At 41.0% G+C, this 1,395-nt stretch overlaps 1 protein-coding gene across 4 annotated transcripts in view; it reads right to left on the reverse strand.

The window, feature by feature from the left end:
• dpysl2b (dihydropyrimidinase like 2b) overlaps positions 1–1,395 on the reverse strand; it is a 28,161-nt gene continuing 26,766 nt past the window's right edge. For all 4 annotated transcript variants that reach the window (XM_046861507.1, XM_046861508.1, XM_046861509.1 and 1 more), the window contains one exon: positions 1–826. In XM_046861507.1, the coding sequence (XP_046717463.1) occupies positions 735–826 (92 nt within the window). In that variant the 3' untranslated portion in view covers positions 1–734. The remainder of the gene's footprint in view (positions 827–1,395) is intronic.

Here is a 1,395-nt window from a genome sequence, read left to right on the forward strand (position 1 = left end):
TTCGTTTAGATTTTATTTATTCAGATCACGTGACCAATCGGAAACGAGGTGCTTTTATATTTACGCCAAATGAACAAGTGACAATTTTTCTTTTCAGTTTGGGGAAGAAAAAAAAAAATGCTGCACGAAATGGCCGAAATAGACCTCGGATCTTTCTCTCCATTCGCCAACGACGCATTGAAGATGAGCAAAAAGAAAACAACTCTAAAATGACAAAAAATAATTTTTACACCAATGGATGTGCTCGAAGCTGGAACTCTCTAAGTAGCTCACCTCGTTAAATAAAGTCAGCATGGTAACGAAGAACAGCGTAACCTGTTATCTGGACCCCTCCGATTTAAAAAAAAAGAAGAAAAAAAAAGGTGTTAAATAAAAAAAAAATCTGTATAAAATGCACACGGTAGGTAAAAACACAGTATCAAAAAATGCTAAATCATACAATCAAAGGTGCTCAAACATGGAGTGTTATTTCATTATTTTCCTTTTTTATCTTCACATGAGGCAAATACTTCTTTTTTTTCTGCTAAATTTCTCCGTATGACAGGATAAGAGTGGGATTTTCAGGATTTGGGAAAAACGAGGAAAGGGAAACAGGAAGGTAAGTGAGATTAAAGGAGGGTTGGTGGGTTTCGGGAGTGGAAAGTCCCGACTCTGGACCTAGCGTTGGAATGGGAAACACCTCCACTTGTAAACACCCCCCAACCCCCTGATCTCCTGCAGGAAAGTGGAGAGCTCTAACCCAGGCTGGTGATGTTAGCCCTGCCACCAGGGGGCGCCACGATGCGCTGAGTGCTGCGACGTGGGACGTTATCGTCAACCTGAGCACCTGCGGAGAAAAAAACGGGAGCAGACGCTTACATTAGGAGGCGTGAACTTTGTTTCTGTCACAGTGTTGAACTTTTGTGTTTTGGAGCATATTGATAAACCTGGAAAGTCACTGGTTTGCTTCAGACACTATATGGACTAAAGGACAGTATATGTGGTTTCTTCCTTAAGGGTTGAGAGACACAATTGTACTGGACATCTTTGGATGTGGAATGAAATTTTCCTTTCACTAGGAACTTCGAGATGCACAATGAGATAACAATGCACAAATCCAGTTCCATGAAGATCTGCTTTACATGGGTGTGGAAGTGTGGAGTGGAAGATCTCCTGCATAGACCTCCAACCCTTTTGAACATATGAACTGGAACGCTGACTGCACTCAAGACCTCCTCACGTCACTAACATCAGTACCTGACTTTACTAACACCCTTAAAGCAAAATGGATCTACACAAAATCTAGTGGAACATCTTCCCAGAAGACTGGAGATCATTATAACAGCAAAAGGGGATTAAATGTGGAATGGGATTCAAAATATAACAATGTTATGCTCTATATCTACAGACAGACAG

This window comes from Silurus meridionalis, chromosome 11, assembly GCF_014805685.1.
Source record: "Silurus meridionalis isolate SWU-2019-XX chromosome 11, ASM1480568v1, whole genome shotgun sequence".
Taxonomy (NCBI): Eukaryota; Metazoa; Chordata; class Actinopteri; order Siluriformes; family Siluridae; genus Silurus; species Silurus meridionalis.